This window comes from Oculina patagonica, chromosome 8 (genome assembly GCF_052425735.1).
Source record: "Oculina patagonica isolate OP01 chromosome 8, crgOcupat, whole genome shotgun sequence".
Taxonomy (NCBI): domain Eukaryota; kingdom Metazoa; phylum Cnidaria; class Anthozoa; order Scleractinia; family Oculinidae; genus Oculina; species Oculina patagonica.
The window spans coordinates 12015891-12034164 of record NC_135765.1 but is presented as its reverse complement, the minus strand read 5'-3'; the positions used below and the strand labels follow the sequence as shown (position 1 = coordinate 12034164).

Genomic DNA, 18274 nt, shown 5'->3' with positions numbered 1-18274 from the left:
GTCTGAATGGTACAGCATTAAAGGTCCGGTCTGAATGGTACAGCATACATATGGCCTACGCGCATAATAAAATAAAAATAAAAACATACTGACGTTATTTGTATTGATTTTCAACAATATCGACTAATTTTCAAACGTTTCTCGTGTATTCCCCTCTTTTTCGGTTTTCAGACTGGAACCATTTGCAAAGTGTGACTCAAGTTATAACTGATGTTGATTTCACCGATTTGAATATGTCGCGGTCGTATAAATAAATTAAATATATCTGAAGCTAAGCTCTGAAGCCTAACGCAAACAATATAATTGACAGCCAATTCCCCTGGACAGCGTGACATTGTGGAAAGTAGAGCAAAGAAAGAAATTAAAAGAAATGACTTTGAATCATGTCATGACGGTAGCGGGGTAAGCAAAATTCTTATTTAAAAGCCATCAGGATAAGGCCAGCTGGCAAACGAATAAGTACATGAGATAGTGCGCTCTGAGTCCTTAAATTCTCGTTCTCACTGATTTTGGAGAGTTGTGGCTTCCTATCTTTAATTTCTTGCTGTTGCTTAAAATTTCTTTCTCTCTTTGTCTTAATATTTTTAAGTGAAAAATTTATTTAGGATGCCGAAGGGTTTTCTCGGTCTAGGGCCCAACGTCTATCTTTGAACGGTCGTGGCCTGAAGCAAGTGGTCGCCATTTTGTGCTTACAGAACATCGAGTGCATCAAGAACATCGGCGTTTATACCAGGAAACTGCTATCGATTTGTTTTGTTATTCGTAAACGAAGGTAGTATGGGGCGTCGCGAGCAAAAAGAACGAGAAAGGAAACGAGCAGCTGCTTCTTGCCATATGTTAGATCGATTTATGTCGTCAAAGAAGCCAAAACAAGATGAGACGTCCTGGTCAGAGTCAACGTCGTTAGAGAGTGATACGGACAAAGCAAAAGATCAAAGCCCGGCTGAGTCTACTCTGGTGGCCTCAGCCCCTAGTACTAGTGGAGAATTATCTGTATGTGGTGACGATCTTGTGCACCGTCCTCAAGACTACAACTGGAAAATCTTCTTCAGTAACGGTATTTTTTTTTAAATTAGTGGGACACTGGTAACTAATGGTCCGTTCTAAAAGAAAACGAACCTACCCGGGCAAAAACCAGCCTACGGGCCTGCTTCGGTTAAATATTTTATGCCCACCCTTCATTTTGCTTATCTAACTCATAAAGCTGATTAATTGCAGCGTCCGAATGAAAGCATGTATGTAACCACCTTTTGGGGTCTATACGAGTGCAATTTTGATTCTGGAAGACGAATTCCTCTTATACCATATGCCATAAACAAAAAGAAAGCTGCACTTAAAAGGGGAACGGTGTTAGTGAGTTTGGGGGGTGGGTGGGTGGTGGGACTGAAACTATTGAAACCCACAATTGATCATATCACAATCGATCATACCCAATTGAAACCTAGCCTGAATTTCAGACATCCCACTGTGCTCGCCTGCTTGGCAGAAGGGACGTCTGAACACATTTGAGCCTAATGCCGTCCGGTGACGTCACTACACTTTGGTTTTAATTCATGCGGAAAAGTTTCTGTCGAGGCCATGACATTGTGAAAGAAAATTCGCTTCAATAAAGGATTACAGGGTATAAAATTGTTTTAATAGTAAACTATTGAAAACTTGAGACAAACGAATGAGATTTGTCTCGACTGCAGGCTATACTCTTTTACGGAACCGATTTAATCTGAACTGATTTGTAAGCTGTATGGATCTAGCGATCAAAATATAATATGTTACGCAGCGAACAAATACAACACACTCGTGAGTACTTAAATGAATCAATTTAGACGGTTACTGAGGCATCAAGAAACGGAATTCAATACAAACATATCCTACTTGACTGTGGGCACTGAGTTCAGAAATCACTGGCTCATCGAGCGGCTTTGTTGACAAAACAAGAATACAATATAAGTTTGGCAAAACACTGCATGTCGAAGCGACGAATGCCGCCAACTTAAAACCTACCGGTTTCCATTACTATTCTTCATCCGTAGGTAAACTAATAAAGTAATAAACTCAAGGTAAATGACTAATAAATTCATTTTTGGGAAGGTGAACTCTTTCAAACTCTTTCCAAACGTTTTCAAATTAATATCCTCGCGCGGTAAAATTCAGTCATAATTTCACCTAATTATGCAAATAATTTTTAAATCAACCAATCAAAATCACTACCCGGTTTTCGGGTAGTGACGTCACCGGACGGCATTAGGCTCAAATGTGTTCAGACGTCCCTTCTGGCAAGCAGGCGAGCACAGAGGGATGTCCGAAATTCAGGCTAATTGAAACCCACAATTGATCATAACGCGCAAACTGCTTTGAGGTTTAACTTGATTTTGATCCGCCATGTTTCAGTCATCAGTGGCTGGCACGTGGAATAATTCTCTTTAAGATTGACTTACTCTACCCCTTAAGTCGTGAAAGCTTAAAGGTATCCAGAATATCAAACTACGTTTTTTAGAACCACAAGGTGTGAGCTTACTGTATGTTCCCTAGTTGTTTTGCAAAGTTTTCGGCAGTCGAACAAAACAAAGAGATTCTCATATATTTGTATAGTGAGCACGTTTTCTTGGGCTGCAATCGGGATGATACTAAGCGATTTTGTTATCAAATATTTATATAAAGCAAATTAATAACGCAATCCAATTTAGAGTTTTCAGCATTTCGTTTCATATGGCGTGTCAGTGTGGGTTAACGCACTGCCGTCCTGATTGTAAAGACTTTGAATGAACAAGCAGACATGTTCAATGCAGAATGGCCTCAAACCTGTTGAAAAACCCAACCTGTGGGCGGATGACCAGTTGCTGAGCCGAGCTGAACTCGAGACACTAACGAGAATAACTTCAGTTAGTGGTTGCACGAAAAATTTGAACCAAGGGGGCTCAGATATCGAATCCAGCGCCGTTTACAACTCAGCCAATTTATAAATGACCCCTAAAAGGTTGACGAAGCTCCAGACCGTAGCTCCAGAGGCTGAACGCTCTCACTAGTAGGGAGCAGAGCAGCTTTTTCTAGAATTATTCGTGCGGTATAAATAACGCAAGGCTGGTGTAAAAGACACATGCTCAGCTGAAGTCAGAGTTGAATTTCACACTTATGCCATCTCGTTATTCTACTGTCCACTGAAGAGCGCGTAGTCAGCATAACATTTGGGGGAGCACGGATGGCCCAGTGGTAAGAATACTCGCCTCCCACCGAAGAGGCCCGGCCGGTGTAAATACCCCGACCCGGCGTCTTGTATGGGTTGAGTTCGTTCTGGGTTCTTGCATTTGCTCCGGGTGCTTTTCTCCGAAACTCCGATGTTTCTCCCTTCACTGAAGCCAACACTTAACTTTCAATTCGATCGATTATACAGCGTAACTGAAGGTTATATATTATTATTCTACTGTTTTTTTTTTTTTTTTTAACCAAAGCGCATCTTTCTTTTTAACCAAAAGAATACAAACGTAACAATAATAAGGCTTTGGTAGATTGAGCTAGCATAATTTAAAGCATAATTTAGCAAAACGAGCATTTTTTAACCTTTTATTTCAGTTTAGTACTGCTAGCATAATGTGAGCTTTCATGTGTGGAAAACAAAATAAACCCATCATAGTTCTATAATAATTCAGTTTGTATTTTATTTCTGTATTGTTTTGGTCAAATATGGTCCGGCAGACTCCAGGTCACCCTGTGCATATCTGAGAGTTTTTTTTTTTTTTTTAATTCTTATAATTAATTTTAAATTTTGTTTATTTATTTTTTTTTTTTAATTTTTTTTTTCTTTTTTTTTTCTTTTTAATGTTTAGTTATCTATACTGAACTGAGGGCTTTGCCTGGATGGCGTCTAAAACAAGTATATAAAAGTAACTCTCTGCCCCGGATTCAGAACCCAGAAACGGTTGATTTGGATATCATTTGTTAATCACTTGGCTTTTCGAGTTGCGCACATGCGTATTTGCGATGCTAAAGACTGTAAGACTGGAAGGTGGACTATATAAATGTTCATTAAAGTTAAAATTGCTAGAGTTAAGCTACTGGCTTACATGATCTTTATTTTCCTTAAAATCTAAAAGTAGCATAATTTCGGTGACAGAGAGCATAATTTTCAGAAAGTAGCAATTTTTTGGCATAATTTGTCAAAAATATGAGCACTGCTAAAAGCACAATATGCTTTTTTTTTACGGGCACAATCTCCCAAAGCCTAACAATGATTTCATACCCTACTTCATGCTAAAATGCAATAACGATTTACTATAAAATGGATAGGCCGTCTGCGCTCTGAACTTTAACACAGCACTAATGATGCTGTGGTTAGTAAATAACTATTCGCCGAAGTGGAGGCGGCTAGTGGTGGAAATTTCTCGTCCTCTCTTTCCAAGGAATAAACTGCCCAGGGTTTTCAGAAAAGTACTGAGGTATTTGTTGGCGTCGTTGAATTGGCTCTCCCTAACAACGGAAAATGGCTTGGATTGAGGTGAGTGACTCTTTGTTGTAAAACTGCCGTCGCACTTTCTTGCCGACAGACATTTGTTAAGGTCTTGCGGTGACATTCTTCAAACGACATTTAAAATGTGGTCTGAATTTGAAACCATTCTGTAAAAAATATTATAATACTTTAAATATTATAATATGTTTTATATATGTATAAAAATGTACGATAAAATAAGGTTACGCAAGATTAATTTACATTTGTAAATAAACAACTTCGTCTCACTTGTAAATATTTGCTACCGAATTTGGTTGCCTTCTTTGTATTTTTTGGAACAGCTTTTTCGTTTATTTGTAAAATTTCTTCGTTTGTCCCTAAAGCAAAGCGAGAAGCCATTTTTCTCGCAGTTTACGCGAGTTTTCTGATTTGCTCGGAGGTGAATAGTTTATTATCCAATCAGCGCGCCAAAAGCGCTATTCACTATTTTAGTATATACTCATAATGAATACTGATCAGTGCTGCGATTTCTGAAATAAATATTGACCAAATTAGGGCCAAAGAGGGGAGGTTTGTTGATCTCTGTGAATGACCAGACCTCGACTTAAATGGGACCATGGAGCTCTTTTTCGACTCTTTTGAAATTCAATTTACATTTCGTTGACATCCGCTCGACATAACAAACCCAAACTTAACCCTATCCAGACCGGGGGGGGGGGGGCGGAAAGTGCCCGCGCCGACTTTGAACGCTTATAACTTTTTTAATATTCAACCAAACGCTGCCAAACTTTGCGACTTTATCTAAAATTTATCTGGGAACAATTTGGTAGGGTAGGTTGTTGTGTCAGGAACTTGACGTCACCATGGCAACGGCATTTTGACAGGCATGTTTTCCCAAATTTGTAATTCTCGTGTTTCTGTTAAAAAAAAATAACTTTAAAGCAATTATTTTCACCTGTTTACGGGTTTTAAGCACATTTTTATTGATTTTGAGTATTTTCCAGTAATTTTGGGCGGTTTTCTGACGTTTTGAAAAAATTTCGAAATCCAAGATGGCGGATCCAAGATGGCGGCTGTTTTGACATTATGATGTAATTGTCACGTGATGTGACGTCATCAACCCACGTGACATATACCAAAATATAGATTTTGGGACATGCTATATATCCTGTAATTTTCATTGTGATTGCTTAAATATTCTGGAAGTTACGGAGGGGGGGCGGAATCCGCCCCCCCCCCCCCGGTCTGAAAAGACCAAAAAAAGCCCGGTCTGAATAGGGTTAAACCCGTTTAATTAACTGTGAAAGTTGCGCAAGTTTGATTATTATGATAAATGAACTGCTTTAACAATTACTCCAATAAAATAACGAAAAAAAAGAAGAACAAAACTGAAGCCTAACAACCAAGAATTTTCAAATGTAATTTACTTCCTGAACATCAACTGTTACGCCTGGCTTACTGTATAATTTTAATGCATGGTGACGACATGGTCAAATATGGTAAGCCATTGTTTATGATCTGCAACGCCAGTGGCTAGTTTTGACAACTTCCTGACCGGTTCCGTCGAATTTGCATGACAAGTTCACATTAGATTTACGTGCAGCGGGAAAGTACATGCAGGGTCATTCTTGCTCTTTATATCCACTTTATTGGCGATCATTTCGGAAGACTAAAAAACAGCAGGATGTTGGTGGCGTTTTGGTTGTATTGCTTTCTTCTCATTGACTTACCAAAAGGAATAAACACATGAACTGTCCAGTTTAGAATCGGACCAGAAATTTAGTCTGTAAAATTTTCGTGTTTCTTGTCGTATTTTTTTTCGTATTTTTATCTATCACAAATTATTTCACCAGCGTTGATTTTTTGCCAAAAAAATGTGTTTGTCTCTATTAGATAGTCCAGCGTTAGACACACCTATTTTATGGCCAGTGAGACGAGGAGCAAATCGTATTTCCTGTCAGCCTTTGCAAAAGGAACTGCAACTTAGAAAAACAGTTCAGAATGTAGCGTGTTCTAAGTGCGTCGCGAGATGTCATACAGAAGATAATCCAGATTGGGATTGGATAGCCGGGATGAAAAAAACGTGGCACGTTGAGACTGTAAACGATTCGAAATACCACCTGGATCAAAGAGGGCTCTTACAAATAAGACATATCGCAGAAGCTGACAACGGCACGAGATACAGGCGTACTGTGGAGCCTTCCGATGGCCGCAGTCCGGATTCCGTTTTCATTATTCTCCTTTTTGATCCTGAAGAAGGTAAAATGTTAAAAAAAATATATAGAATAAATTATACAGTTCAAAGAAGATACAAAAAAATTCCATTATTTTATAGGATCGTAAACATCTTATGTATAATTGTCATTGTACTGTGTTCTTGAGACAGCACGCGTCATTAATTTAATTTGGAAGAGTTAAAATGGGTACGAGTGAACTATCAGGACAACCAGAGACAACAATAAGGGGTGTGTGTGTGTGGGGGGGGGGGGAACTAGACTGGTTTAGCAGCACATATTGGGGACAGTAGCTCAGTAGCTATATCATCCTAGATCCTTAATGCGGCGGAATCTCTGTAATAAATTCCGGGGATTAGACCTACCTTTTATTGACCTTATGCTAAAAATCAGTTTAGTGCAATGCGTGCGAGAAACTTCCGGCTGAGTGGTTCGAGGGGTTCTCAAAGGGGCAGCTCTAGCATGCCTGGATTCAGGAAAATACAATGTATTTAAAAATGTTTTCTTGCAATCCTTAAAGTTCTTTTTTTCTTCAGATATTCCGAACACAACAAAGGCAGCAGCAACAAGTGACGGTTCAACAGGTATGCTTGTAGTAAAAAAATGCAGTAAGCCTTTCCCCAATTTTTTTTAGCAAGGGTAATAAAATCAGTTGACACATGAAGTATCTGATTGCTGTTGTCATTGAACACGTTACAGGTATGTTTTAATGAAAATGTTATAAAATAAGTGAGCGCCAACAGTGACTTAATAGTCAATGTCAAGTTAGCCGTTGAACTCCGAATCATCGGATGAAAAAAAAAACAGTTCCCTACATTTCTTGGCCAACGCTGTTATTACATTAAGAATTTAGGAACATCAAGGTTTACGTTAAGGAAAAGTTGTTTGTTACATTCAGCGAACATTTGTAGCAATTCCAATTTCTTCATTTCTCAGCTCCTTCAGTTATTCCAACAAAAAAGACGACGGCTACAAGAAAAGAAACAACAGGTATGGGTATGTTTTAAGTTTAGATTCTCTTGTTTTAGTAATGATAATAGCACAGTTCTCGTCTTGAAAATTTGATCAATAAGGTTTCTTACCACGGGAAATAAAATGAAGTCCTAGAAATGTACCAAGCTGGTAGGCGCCATGCAACAGTGACTTAATAGCCAATGTCAAGTTAGACGTTAAACTCCCAATCATCGGATGAAAAAACAGTTCCCTAGACTTCCTGGTCAACGGTTTTATAAAACAAAAAATGTAGGAACATCAAGGTTTATATTTTCAAGGAACGTTGTCTGTTACATTCCGTGAACATTTTCAACCAATTCTAATTTCTTCATTCTCAGCACCTTCAGTTGTTCCAACAGAAAAGACGACGGCTACAAGTACAAAAACAACAGCTATGTTTTAAGTCATGATACTTTTGTTTGTAATAGTAAAATTTTCGTCTTGAAAAAATTTATAATAGTACAGTATGGGGCCCAGTTCCCGGCCACTTCACACGTAAACTTGTATCCCTTTCCTCAGAATAACCCAAGAAACTTGAGATTTCTCCCAGAGCTAGCTTCATCATTCAGCTTTTTGGTGTAAAGTTATCGACCGGTCAATAATTAATTTGCCCGAGTAATAATAAAAAATAAAGCACCATTTGTGAGCCCAGTTCTCGGCCACTAAAAGCTTGTGCGTAATTTTCTGTATAAAAAGGCTCAGTTAATGTTCACAATCATAAAATCATTCTGTAAACTAATTTATGCTGTGTCGATCCCAAATTATTTTTATGGGATTTTGTTTTACTTTAGAAAAGAAGCTTTTTAGCGCGCCTAGTTGCTTGCCTGTGTGCAGCTTCTGGTAAAAATGCAGAATTGCATTGTGTGACCAATGCATTTAGATGGTTTATTTTGCAGGGAAAAGGTTTTGAAAGAGTTAGATGTTGTAGAGATAATAGACAAGACAAGAGTCAGCTCAAAACTTAGAGATTTAATTGAGCTTTATTTTTAAATTTTTCTTTCTTTCCTTCTGGCTGCAGCAGATGAAATTATATTAAAAAACAAAGTGCTAAGCTGTGATAGCGAGCAGGGTGGCCGAGAACTGGCAAATACGCAAAAGTCGAACGAAAAAATTTCGAAGCAAATTAAGACCCAAAAATACAATATTTCAACGAAAAGTTAACTTAAGCAGAAAGCTGAATTATTCTACGTTTCACATGCCAAAAATTAGCTTGTTTGATAGGGGCTTTTACATAAAATACGAATTTTACTACATCCATAAATTTTAAGGAGCCGTAAACAAACAAGTTTTCGGGAAAACAAATTCACCAACCTCTGCGTAAACTCGACGTTTGAGTTTTCTATAGCGAGTTGAAGGATCAAACTCAAGATACTTAGAGCACAAGAATCAGTCTATCGTTTGATGAAAATAACTTTTTCTTTTGATTCAAATAAGGCGCGAAAAACGTGTTGAACACAAAGTGGCCTAGAACTGGACCCGGCCGAGAACTGGGCCCCATACTGTACATGTAAGACGTTGTAATCACTTAGGTTTCTTAGCACGGAAAATAAAATGTATTAAGTCATAGAAATGTACCAAGCTGGTTGGACCACTCTATATGAAGAATGACGACGCGTCTCCGTTATTGTCATCATTCACACCAGCACATGCATGAACAATATCATTAAGAATAAAAAAAACATCAAACATTGTCTTTGTTTCTATCGAGTTATAGAAACACGGGTGGAAGTTTGGGAAAACGAGAAATGCTTTGGGAACACTTGCTGAAAGCGTGCGTTTCCAGCTCTTTAGAGTTCTCCCAAAATTTTACGAAAAGCACTGCGGAAAAAAAGACAGAAAGTCACTGGTCTTTCTTGATTATCAAAATGTAGATTATCTTTACTTGTGCTATTATTACGACAAAGGCTCCATCTTGTTCTGTGTTTAGGCGCACTTTCTTACCGGTTGTTTTCTATTAATGATGTCCTTCCTGTCTTAGTTTCATTCACAGCTTTGCTCTTATGTAAAATAGCATAGGTATACGAACGCTATCATATCCTAAAAACATTGTTATTGCCTTTATAGTGATTTGTTACTTCAATCTTAATATATCATGGTTTTCTTTTTTTTTTCAAAGTTATAATAGTGGCAATAGTGGTGATCATTGTCGTCATTGTTTTCATTGGAGGAGGATGCTTATGCTATAAAAAATGGAAAGACGTTCGTTCCAGAAACCAGCAGAATCAGGGAAGTTTGGCACCGGGGTATGGAATCGAGTTAATGCCATTTCCCCAGGATACAAATTTGGCTGAGTGAGACATAAACGATAATTTAACAGCAGTCGATTAAAAATTTATAAGATATAAACGCGCGGTTTTACATTTGATTTCCGATGACATGTATCCATCGTCAGTTTCGACTATAATAAGACCGCTAGTATAGTCGGTGTGACAGATACAACGAAAATATAATATAAATTACTGAATTACAACATGGAAATGAAGGAGTAAAATACAATAGTGCTGAACACGCAAGACTTAACAACGAAAATCTGACAAAGAACATTTAACGGAAAGTTATAAATAATATTGAAACAATTTATTCGCTTGTTTAAAAAGGGTTTTCCCACCCGATATGTATGGTGTCCTTGATTTTTAGCTGAAAGGGCGTCAACAATCTTGCGATCACAACTTTTATTTTGTTATGACTTAATAATTGACGTCACATGACTTCCAGTGCATCAATGGGTCGAAAACCTGCAAAGCTTCGTGATCGGAAGACTGTTTCTCTGAACTCTCGACACCACCTCCACGCCCTTTCAACTAAAATCATTACTTTATTTGTCGTGGATAATACAAATAAATAAGTTAATAAATTAAAAAAAAGTAGTAGTATAAGTAATGTAAGTTGCGTATCGCTAGTAATGTACAGTTAAAGGTCCCAATTTTTTTAACCTCCAAGGGAAACGAAAATTGGTTCGAAAAATCGGGTGGTTCGAGAAATGGGGGGTAATATTAGTCATATTACGGTGTTCGGGCTGAGAAAAGGGGAAAGAATTTTGGTTCGAGTTAACGAGAGATTAAAAAAATCGAGGGTTTCAAAAATCGGGTTTCCACTGTAGGTATATCGAGTATTGATTGTAGCGTTTGCAATCGTACTGTGTAAAAATGATTGAAAAAGAAAAGAAAAGACACCTTGTGGTTTATTCTAACGTCTTTACAATAACAGTCATCACCCGGATTAGCTGAAGTATCAACATTCCGTTATGTTTGCATTAAACGCCATATGATGGCCGGTAAGGGTAGCTATTTTTAACAGCATAGCTTGTAACCTTTTTTTACATTAACTAATAGAACTAGACTTACGGCAAGTTTTATGATGAGTGGTTTCTCCGCGGGGGCGGGAGGGGGAGGATGGCTTCACAAAAATTTGGTCGGGTGTGCCACGCTTATGGAAAACCTTACCCTATTTCAGATCAAAATACAAGACCGCACTTTCTCTAATGATAATTTAATTATAGTAATAATAATACTTATAATAATAAACAAACTTATGAGTTGATTACGTATGCCTGATAATAAAGTTTATTATAAGATTGAATAATCCTTGATTAAAAGTTTTTCTATCACACCAATGGATTGCGAACTGATAGGTCGCTTTATAACAATATGTCACGAAATAATTTCGCAAATAAAATTTAATGACCATGGCTTGGTACAACATAGTTCCTCGTTTTTGTATTTAGATTTTTTATGATAACTTTTCAAATTTAACATACTTTTGTGTATTATACATAATGTTAATTGCCACAGAAATTGCGTCGTTGCTTTTGCTGCTCAACTGAGTCCTTTTCTTTTATGTTTTGTATTTGTCAGTCTTATCTTTGTAACTGTTGCAATGAAGAGTTTATAATTCTTGACTGTGCAAACTGAACGGCAAATTAAATAAAATATTCTTGTATTGATGTAGTCTCCATTTGTATTTATTTAATATGCTGTTGAAAGGCTTTCGGGGAAAGGTTTTAGTTGTATAGGGTCTTTAAATGATGACCTGTACTTCAAAGTAATGTAGGCAGTTCCGTTGTTACTCCGAGTGCTCTCATACATGGAAAAGCTCGGGTTATACATTTTTCGGCTTAAACGGGATGGTTATCAAACTTTGGGAAAACTTTCACCTTTTATTTAGTAAGAACACGGTAGAATTCTTATAGTGAAAGAACTTGCATAGGGTGGGATAGGGAAAGGTAGGATAGGGAATGTGATGTGATGTAAAGGTTTGGATGGGTTTGATTAGGTGTTAGGGTAGGGTAAGGTAGGTAAGGTAGAGTAGAGATGGGATAGGATGGGATGGGATGGGACGGGATAGCACGGGATGGTACGGGACGGATCGGGACAGGACGGGACGGGAGAGTATAAATAAATACTGTCGAGACGGGAAGAGATAGGATGGGATGGGATGCGATTGGAAAGGATAGGATATAAAATCATTTCAAGACAAAGGCGATGGAAAATAATTATAAACTAGCACTGATTAGATGACCAGCTGAGTTCAATTCCAAGAAAGCATCAACTCTAACTCTTTCTCACGGTAACCACTTATGCGTGACCTATTTTCAAGTTTCATTGAAAAATGCGGAAAGCTTTTGGCTATTATCTCTCAGTAGTGGTCAGGTTTTGAAAACACTGTGACAATCTCGTATAATTTGCATTTTTTGAATCGTAGACGGAATAAATTAATCGACGCATTGTCGCAACAAGCTTGACGCTATGTTTACCAGTCGGTAGCTATATTCTGCAGTTGTAGTGACTCTCTTGCGACGCTAGGGCGGAAGGATGATAGCAATGAGTCCCTTGTGCAGTTTCCTTCTTATTTTACTCCAAGGATCAGGTACGTGACAGAGCTAACGTTCGGTGTTAAAACTGAATTTAATTCCCCGAATTTAGTAATAATAGAGACAGCTTTTTCGTATAAATGTAAGAACTTGTAGAAGCCCTTTTCTATAGAAATACTGCAGTTCCCAATGTTTCATTTAACAATTTTTTTTTCTAATTATTATGCCGCACGTTCCCCCACATTTGGTATTTGTAAGAATAAGTTGGCATAGCCATGTTTATATTCGATATGTTAGTTGGCGGCGTTTTGAAACTTTGTAATATTGAGTTTTCGTCGCTCTTCTCGCGTTGACAAACTCATCATTGAAAATACTTTTCTAATATTGAATGAGTCTTGGACTAAATCCTTTAAACCAATTAAGCGACGCTCTATACAATGTTCATCAACAGTGCAAGCATTTGTGTAGTCTTCTCTCTTCTTTACTAGCGTTACGTGACGAACCCAAACGACAGCTACGAAGGAGAATAATATTTAATAGTCAACAAATGTTGAACAAAGAAATGTTTACATTGAAGAGAACAGACCATCGATAATAAAACAACGTTCGTTATGAAAAGCAATTTACTTTTAGTGCAGCCTATCAGTTTTCAGGCATCTAGATTTTTGGATTTTTTTTAGTTTTATTAACACTTTGTACATTTCCTTTGTACTTCTTCCGTGTTATGTAAAGTCTTGCATTTTGACAAATTCCGCTTTTTATTTTTCGTGTATTGGCTGAAAAAGTACTCGCAGTCGTGTTAAAGATGGAAAAAAATGGGCGACTGTTTATCGACAGACTGCGAAAAATCAGCGATAAGCTAGCTCCGATCGCCAATTCAAACATTGTTTGACCACTGAAAATATACGAATCCTACAAGAAATGCTGTGAAATAAGGGGAGCTATTCCAAAAGTTCACTCGACGCTAATTATTTAGACTGGCTTCTGTTACTGTATGTATTTTAAAAGCTACGAACATCAAGATCGATTCTGTTTGTAATTATATAACCTACAACTACAAACCAAAGTAGTTGGGAAAGTTTTCAAAACGCTCTGATTACAACATCTTTAAAATACAGTCAACTCCCGCCTTGCAGGCACCTCGTTATCACGGACACCCTGAGGAGTTGAAGTCCCGGCGAATAAGAATTACTGAAAATAACTCCCGCTATTTGGAACTTTCTCTGTTACGAACACCAAGATGTAGTCCTGAAGGCGTCCGTTATAGTATCTAACTTTGGATTACTATAATTCAATCCTTACTGATCACTTATGTAGCTGCTAAGTAAATTGCATGGGAGATATTAAAAAAGCTGCATATATTCATTCTCTCAACCGAATTAATTGACTCTGTATATTTCATTAAGTTCGAACATTTCTTTTGCCGTTTTAAAGAAAACCAAAATTTATCAGTGTTTCATCATTCTATGTTCTTCAATTCTTCTATCAACTGCATCCAGTATATCTATCAACATCCAGTACATTCATTCAATATCCGTATACACTATTTTTAATATTCTCTTTCAGTGTTTAATAAAGTCCATGGCTTAAGGTTTGTTACTGAGCAGAACGAAACAACAATAGCTTCAACTGGATCCAACCAAACATTCACTTGGAAGTTGTCTCTCACTGAACAAGAGAAAACGAAGCACTTGCAAGTTCAGTTTGGACCTTGGGATAAAGAAATTGACGCAGCCAAACACTACTGGATTGTGGTTGTTCAAGAACCGTCCAGGAACCAAACTTTATTGAGGGGAAATAACTTGATAACGAAACGCCTATACTGGGCAGGAGATCTAGCACACGACTACGTCGTGGTCTTTAAACTTTTCAGTGCCAAACCCAATGATTCTGGGGATTATGGGATCAGGGATAGAGTGAACGGGTTTCCTCAGAAAACCTTACAGAGCTGGTTTACACTTTCTGTACAGGTACGAAACGTTTTATTCTGAAATGTCTGAGGGTAACTACGAGGATCTGCTTCCTTAATAAGACCCTTACACATGGTAAACATATCAACAAAGTTTTTTTTCCTTATTAATTTTCATGATTTAGAATCATATATATTAAAAATAGCAATAACGCGTACGTTAGATGTGACGAAGTAAAAGAGAATAATTATATAATATTGAAAAACATTTTTACTTTTCTAGGATCTACCTCCGTTGCCAACCAAGCTGCCAAGTGAGACACTTTCCTTGTTTTATTCCTGCATGCACATTTAAACTTTATGATTATGGGCTTGGACTAGTCTAGTAAACTTGCTATTTATGAAAAGCTCCATATAGAACGCCGAAGGCCGAAACGTCGTGATTTAAAAGCCGGAACAGTTAGAAGTTTGCTTCAATGACGCCTTATTGTACACTCAACTATGAAAGCAAATATCGATATTATATGAAAGAGATCGATCATTTTAATCTTACCAAACGAGTTCACCATTCTTTGTGAAAACTTTATGAAGGAAAGTAAATGGCCGTATTGGTGACCCGACACGAAGAAACATTTTCTTTTTTTTTTTCTTTTTCTAATTTTTAATTTTGTTTATTTTAAATTTTGTTTAAAAATGTTTATTGTCTGTAAATTGCCGATTTCCGCTTTATAGAAAGGACAGATAACCGTCGTAATTTCTTTTAAAGATCCTAAGAGAATTTTACTACATAAAATTATGTATATATTCCTTCAAATGATTGAAGTGTTTTTACAAAGATAGATATAGCACAGATATCCATGTTATTTATATCATTTATTTTAGCAACACAAAACGTTTCTCTCGATGTTGAAGAAGGTGATGAACTTAACATCACCTGCCACATCAGGATGGAAACGAATTCATCCGTGTTATGGATCAGAGACAGCATTCCTTTACAGAAGGGGAAAAGCAGGTTTCTCTACATAAGAAGTGTTAACAGATCACAGGAAGGGAACTATATCTGTGTGTCACTATCTTCCAATGGCAATTTCAGCTCACCCATCACTACTGTCAACGTGTTATGTGTGCTATTGTTTTTGAGTCGTCTCCGATTTATTTACAAAAGTAGTAATTGCACTATTTAACAGTTTTGTATTGTAATTATTATTTTTTTGATTTAGATTGTTTACAAAACAGTCTACGTTAGTTTTAAATCAGTATGTGTTTTTATTTGTCTAGATAGACTATATATTGCTAAGTTTATTTGCGCTGCGTAACGTAGCCTCTAAATATCTCTTTTAGTTCACACAACTGACGAACGAACGAACGAACGAACGAACCAATGAATGAATGAATGAATGAATGAATGAATGAATGAATGAATGAATGAATGAATGAATGAATGAGCAAACGAACGAACGGACGGACGGACGGACGGACGGACGGACGGACGGATGAATGAACCAAATAGATTGGTACTTGCTGTAGCCTTAATTTTGAAGCGTCTTGAGTTTTAAAGCATAAAATAAATTTGTTTTTAGATGCACCAAGCATAAATTTCCCCAGTAAGCAAGTTACCGTGGAGATACTAAGAGGGAACTCTACGACGCTTAAGTGTGTAGCAGCTGCAAATCCTTCACCGACGTTCACTTGGCATAAACACAGAGAGAAGATCAGTGTCGGTTTTAACAGTACCTGGAACTCAACCACTTTGACGGTCACTCCTGTAAATGATAACGACTTGACAAGTTATGTGTGCACAGCAAAGAACCCGGTTGGATGGGATTCGGTTACATTCATCTTGAGAGAGAAAGGCGAGTGAAATGTACAATTGGTAGAAATGTTGGGCATATTACCGGTTATAAAGTATTATGTTATTTGTCTTATTGCCATTAAATAGAACCCGTTTAAGGGTAAGGAGAAGACTTGTTCTCAGTAGGAGGATTACCCTTTCTCTTGAGCCGTCTTTTACCCCCAGGGGGGTACTCCGGGATCAAAGTGACGGGGATGATCGAATGGAGGCAAAACTCAGGACCCAAAAAAATCCCTAAGTCTCCCGACATTACCCAAAAAAATCCCTGGACCAAAAAAAACGCCCAAATAAATCCCGAGTCAAATTACCCCTAAATTGCCAAGGCCGCGCCAAGGCACTTTAGTTTGATTTTAATACCCAAAAAAATCCCCTATTTAAATCAAGTCACCCAAAAAAATACCTGCCAAATTCTCCTACCCAAAAAAATCCCGGAATCGAAAATTTCGACCCCAAAAAAATCCTTCGCACATCCCCGTCACTTGGATCCCGGAGTACCCCCCCCCCCTGGGCTTTTACCAAGCGTTTTGCATGGGGAAAAATTTATCCCTGTCAACCGAGCCAAAAGATACGCTGCCTGTTTCACGCATGCTCTGAATTTCCAGACTTGTTCCTGGACCCTGCTTCAAAAAGAATGACCATTCAGTCAACAATGCGAAAATATTTCTACTTCATTTTATTACAAATAAAATTATAAGTCGTAATAGCCGATTTTAGAAAGCTTTAATATTTACAATAGCAATAAGTGAAGAAATTTGAGTATTCATATGGGCATGCTGTGACCTCACAAACATTGGATGGCAAGCCTGTGGTCAGACCACATGTAATTATATCTCAGATTCTCTATAGAGTACACCATCTTCCTTTGCCAAAATTCACTTCTATTTTTTATTACTTTACAGTTAATGAACCCACTGGTGATTCAAAGAACACATCTGGAAACCATTCCACAGGTACGTGCTAGTTGGCGTTCACACTTGTAATTTATGTTGTCACTTAGTTAATGGCATTACACAATACGATTAGGTACTCTAAATGAGGCTGTGCGGATTGTTTTTCTTTCGGGTCCGTTCGACCACATGTACGTATATCTAAGCTTCTCTGCAGAGTACACGGTAATTCTAAGCTAAAATTCCCCTTCGTATTTCAAGCTGTTCTATTTGTCTTTACTTTAAAGTTACTGAGACCACTGGTGAATCAAAGGCCACACCTGGAACACATTCAACAGGTACATGCCAGTTGGCGTTCACGCTTACATGTACAGTTAATGATGTCACTAATTTTATGGCGTTACAACAACAACAACAACAAAACAACATCAACAAAACTCTATTTAATGATGAATTTGTTTGACTAATTATTCTTATTCTTCTGTTTAGCTGTGAAAAATGTAGTTTGTGGCTAACAATTTTCTTTCTCGGGTTTTGTGAAATCATTCGTAGTTCTCGGTTTGCGTTCAAGACTATAGCATGTTTGTATATCAACTGAAACTACATTATTATCTAACTTATCTAGATCCTATTATGAAGGACGTCCAGCAAAGGGACAGACTTGGCGTTGGCCTACTACTAGTAGTTTTTTGGCCTACTACTAGTAGTTTTTCTACTCTGAGTAGTTTTTTTTGCCTATTTTAGTTAATTTATTTTATGCTGTAATTTATCTTCTATTTAATTTGGCAAAATAAAATGGTTGTTGTTGTTGTTGTTGTTGGCCTGGGTATTGGACTTCCTACTGGTTTTGCTCTTGGCATCATAATGACAGTTTTATGCATGTACGTTTGTTATTATCGACGGAAAAGGCGCGAAAATTATCATGCAGCTAACCTTGAGGCGTTGTGTGAGTCTGATGACAGAGATGGTTTATAACTATAAGGCCACAAACCTTAACACCGCCGCATGGAGTGGACTGCAAATGCACATACAAGAATCACTTTAGAAGGACTATAAAGGAGCTCGTTTGTCGATGATAATCTTTTGAAACTAAGGGCTAGTTTTTATTAGTTAAATTATTGTATTTTTATTGGCAGGGTAGCTATAGG

At 37.5% G+C, this 18274-nt stretch overlaps 2 protein-coding genes across 2 annotated transcripts; both read left to right on the top strand.

Annotated features, from left to right (window-relative positions):
* Positions 1 to 5927: 5927 nt before the first annotated feature.
* Positions 5928 to 8071, top strand: LOC144664154 (uncharacterized). Its single transcript, XM_078525270.1, has 5 exons — positions 5928 to 5940; positions 6335 to 6700; positions 7212 to 7259; positions 7612 to 7665; positions 8007 to 8071. Exons 1-5 carry the CDS (start codon positions 5928 to 5930, stop codon positions 8069 to 8071), a joined length of 546 nt encoding a protein of 181 aa, XP_078381396.1.
* A 4315-nt stretch (positions 8072 to 12386) lies between these two features.
* Positions 12387 to 18101, top strand: LOC144664355 (protein amalgam-like). Its single transcript, XM_078525469.1, has 9 exons — positions 12387 to 12534; positions 14045 to 14448; positions 14671 to 14701; positions 15270 to 15509; positions 15968 to 16240; positions 17139 to 17189; positions 17414 to 17464; positions 17752 to 17798; positions 17949 to 18101. The coding sequence occupies exons 1-9, from the start codon at positions 12480 to 12482 to the stop codon at positions 18099 to 18101; spliced, it is 1305 nt and encodes a 434-aa protein (XP_078381595.1). The 5' UTR covers positions 12387 to 12479.
* The last annotated feature ends 173 nt before the right edge of the window (positions 18102 to 18274 follow it).

Coding starts and splice junctions, on each gene's coding strand:
- LOC144664355 (XM_078525469.1), top strand. CDS start 12,480: ATGATAGCAATGAGTCCCTTGTGCAGTTTCCTTCTTATTTTACTCCAA. Junction 17,190..17,413: donor ATCTGGAAACCATTCCACAG/GTACGTGCTAGT, acceptor TTTACTTTAAAG/TTACTGAGACCACTGGTGAA. Junction 17,465..17,751: donor ACCTGGAACACATTCAACAG/GTACATGCCAGT, acceptor TAACTTATCTAG/ATCCTATTATGAAGGACGTC.
- LOC144664154 (XM_078525270.1), top strand. Junction 6,701..7,211: donor CCTTTTTGATCCTGAAGAAG/GTAAAATGTTAA, acceptor TTTTTTCTTCAG/ATATTCCGAACACAACAAAG. Junction 7,666..8,006: donor TACAAGAAAAGAAACAACAG/GTATGGGTATGT, acceptor CTTCATTCTCAG/CACCTTCAGTTGTTCCAACA.